This window comes from Gobio gobio (assembly GCF_949357685.1).
Source record: "Gobio gobio genome assembly, chromosome: 6".
Lineage (NCBI taxonomy): Eukaryota > Metazoa > Chordata > Actinopteri > Cypriniformes > Gobionidae > Gobio > Gobio gobio.
In genome coordinates this window covers 63,113,428-63,115,927 of record NC_137102.1, presented here as the reverse complement: position 1 = coordinate 63,115,927, position 2,500 = coordinate 63,113,428, and the positions used below count along the sequence as shown (strand labels likewise).

The window sequence follows — 2,500 nt, the reverse complement described above, 5'->3', positions numbered from 1 at the left end:
GTGTGTGTTCATGAGTGTGTTCATGAGTGTGTTCATGAGTGTGTGTTCATGAGTGTGTGTTCATGAGTGTGTTCATGAGTGTGTTCATGAGTGTGTGTTCATGAGTTTGTTCATGAGTGTGTTCATGAGTGTGTGTTCATGAGTGTGTGTTCATGAGTGTGTGTTCATGAGTGTGTGTTCATGAGTGTGTTCATGAGTGTGTGTTCATGAGTGTGTGTTCATGAGTGTGTTTATGAGTGTGTTCATGAGTGTTTTCATGAGTGTGTTCATGAGTGTGTTCATGAGTGTGTTCATGAGTGTGTGTTCATGAGTGTGTTCATGAGTGTGTTCATGAGTGTGTTCATGAGTGTGTGTTCATGAGTGTGTGTTCATGAGTGTGTTCATGAGTGTGTTCATGAGTGTGTGTTCATGAGTGTGTTCATGAGTGTGTGTTCATGAGTGTGTTCATGAGTGTGTTCATGAGTGTGTGTTCATGAGTGTGTGTTCATGAGTGTGTTCATGAGTGTGTTCATGAGTGTGTTCATGAGTGTGTTCATGAGTGTGTTCATGAGTGTGTTCATGAGTGTGTGTTCATGAGTGTGTGTTCATGAGTGTGTTCATGAGTGTGTGTTCATGAGTGTGTGTTCATGAGTGTGTTCATGAGTGTGTGTTCATGAGTGTGTTCATGAGTGTGTGTTCATGAGTGTGTTCATGAGTGTGTGTTCATGAGTGTGTGTTCTGGGGGTGTTCATGAGTGTGTGTTCATGAGTGTGTGTTCATGAGTGTGTGTTCATGAGTGTGTTCATGAGTGTGTGTTCATGAGTGTGTTCATGAGTGTGTTCATGAGTGTGTGTTCATGAGTGTGTGTTCATGAGTGTGTTCATGAGTGTGTTCATGAGTGTGTGTTCATGAGTGTGTTCATGAGTGTGTGTTCATGAGTGTGTTCATGAGTGTGTGTTCATGAGTGTGTTCATGAGTGTGTGTTCATGAGTGTGTTCATGAGTGTGTGTTCATGAGTGTGTGTTCATGAGTGTGTTCATGAGTGTGTTCATGAGTGTGTTCATGAGTGTGTGTTCATGAGTGTGTGTTCATGAGTGTGTTCATGAGTGTGTTCATGAGTGTGTTCATGAGTGTGTTCATGAGGGTGTTCATGAGTGTGTTCATGTTCTTCCTGGAGAAGAGGAAAGAAACATGTCAGAAGAGTTTTAGAGCTGATCGTGTGAATGATGATTAATCTGAACTGAGACACTGATGATATTTTGAACATGAAGAGTTCAGCTTCATTAGATCAGATTCATAATCGCTCATTCTGTGTGTTTTCTCTCCATCAGACTCTCTTCGGCTGACTCCAGATCTGAACACAGTGAATAATCACCTCCGTCTGTCTGATGGGAGCAGAGAGATTACATACCCTGACACAGATCGGTCGTATCCTGATCATCCTCACAGATTTGATGTGTATCCTCAGGTGTTGTGTAATGAGAGTGTGAGTGGACGCTCTTACTGGGAAGTTGAGTGGAGGGGGTATGTGTATATAACAGTGTCATATCAGAGCATCAGCAGGAAGGGACGGGGTGATGAGTGTGCGTTTGGATATAATGATCAGTCCTGGAGTTTGGTCTGCACTGCTGTCAGTTACTCATTCAGACACAATAACACAGAGACTTTTCACCCTGTAGAGCCCATCAGCCGCTCTGGCTATAATAGAGTTGGAGTGTATGTGGATCCCAGAGCAGGAACTCTGTCCTTCTACAGCGTCTCTGGAGACTCAATGAGCCTCATGTACACAGTCCAGACCAGATTCACACACACACTCTATCCTGGGTTTAGTGTTTATCCTGAATCATCAGTGAAACTGTTGTGATGAATCAGGAGAGACTGATGAGAGATTCTACCCATAATGCTTTGAGCTCATGATAAATCAGTGACTGTGAGACGTTATAGAGTCTCTTCATTACATTAATACTACAGCTGAACTCCTGTCACTGAAACAACATGTGTGTGTAATAAACCCTCATACAGACACCAAGATCAGTGTGTGTGTGTGTGTGTGTGTGTGTGTGTGTGTGTGTGTGTGTGTGTAATAAACCCTCATACAGACAAGATCAGTGTGTGTGTGTGTGTGTGTAATAAACCCTCATACAGACAAGATCAGTGTGTGTGTGTGTGTGTGTGTGTGTGTGTGTAATAAACCCTCATACAGACAAGATCAGTGTGTGTGTGTGTGTGTAATAAACCCTCATACAGACAAGATCAGTGTGTGTGTGTGTGTGTGTGTGTAATAAACCCTCATACAGACAAGATCAGTGTGTGTGTGTGTGTGTAATAAACCCTCATACAGACAAGATCAGTGTGTGTGTGTGTGTGTGTGTAATAAACCCTCATACAGACAAGATCAGTGTGTGTGTGTGTGTGTGTGTAATAAACCCTCATACAGACAAGATCAGTGTGTGTGTGTGTGTGTGTGTGTGTGTGTGTAATAAACCCTCATACAGACAAGATCAGTGTGTGTGTGTGTGTG

General features: G+C 42.8%; 1 protein-coding gene across 2 annotated transcripts in view; it reads left to right on the top strand.

Moving 5' to 3' along the window:
• Nucleotides 1–2,371, top strand: part of LOC307127841 (stonustoxin subunit alpha-like) — a 26,063-nt gene extending 23,692 nt beyond the window's left edge. For both annotated transcript variants that reach the window (XM_079819306.1, XM_079819307.1), the window contains one exon: nucleotides 1,311–2,371. In XM_079819306.1, the coding sequence (XP_079675432.1) occupies nucleotides 1,311–1,843 (533 nt within the window). In that variant the 3' untranslated portion in view covers nucleotides 1,844–2,371. The remainder of the gene's footprint in view (nucleotides 1–1,310) is intronic.
• The last annotated feature ends 129 nt before the right edge of the window (nucleotides 2,372–2,500 follow it).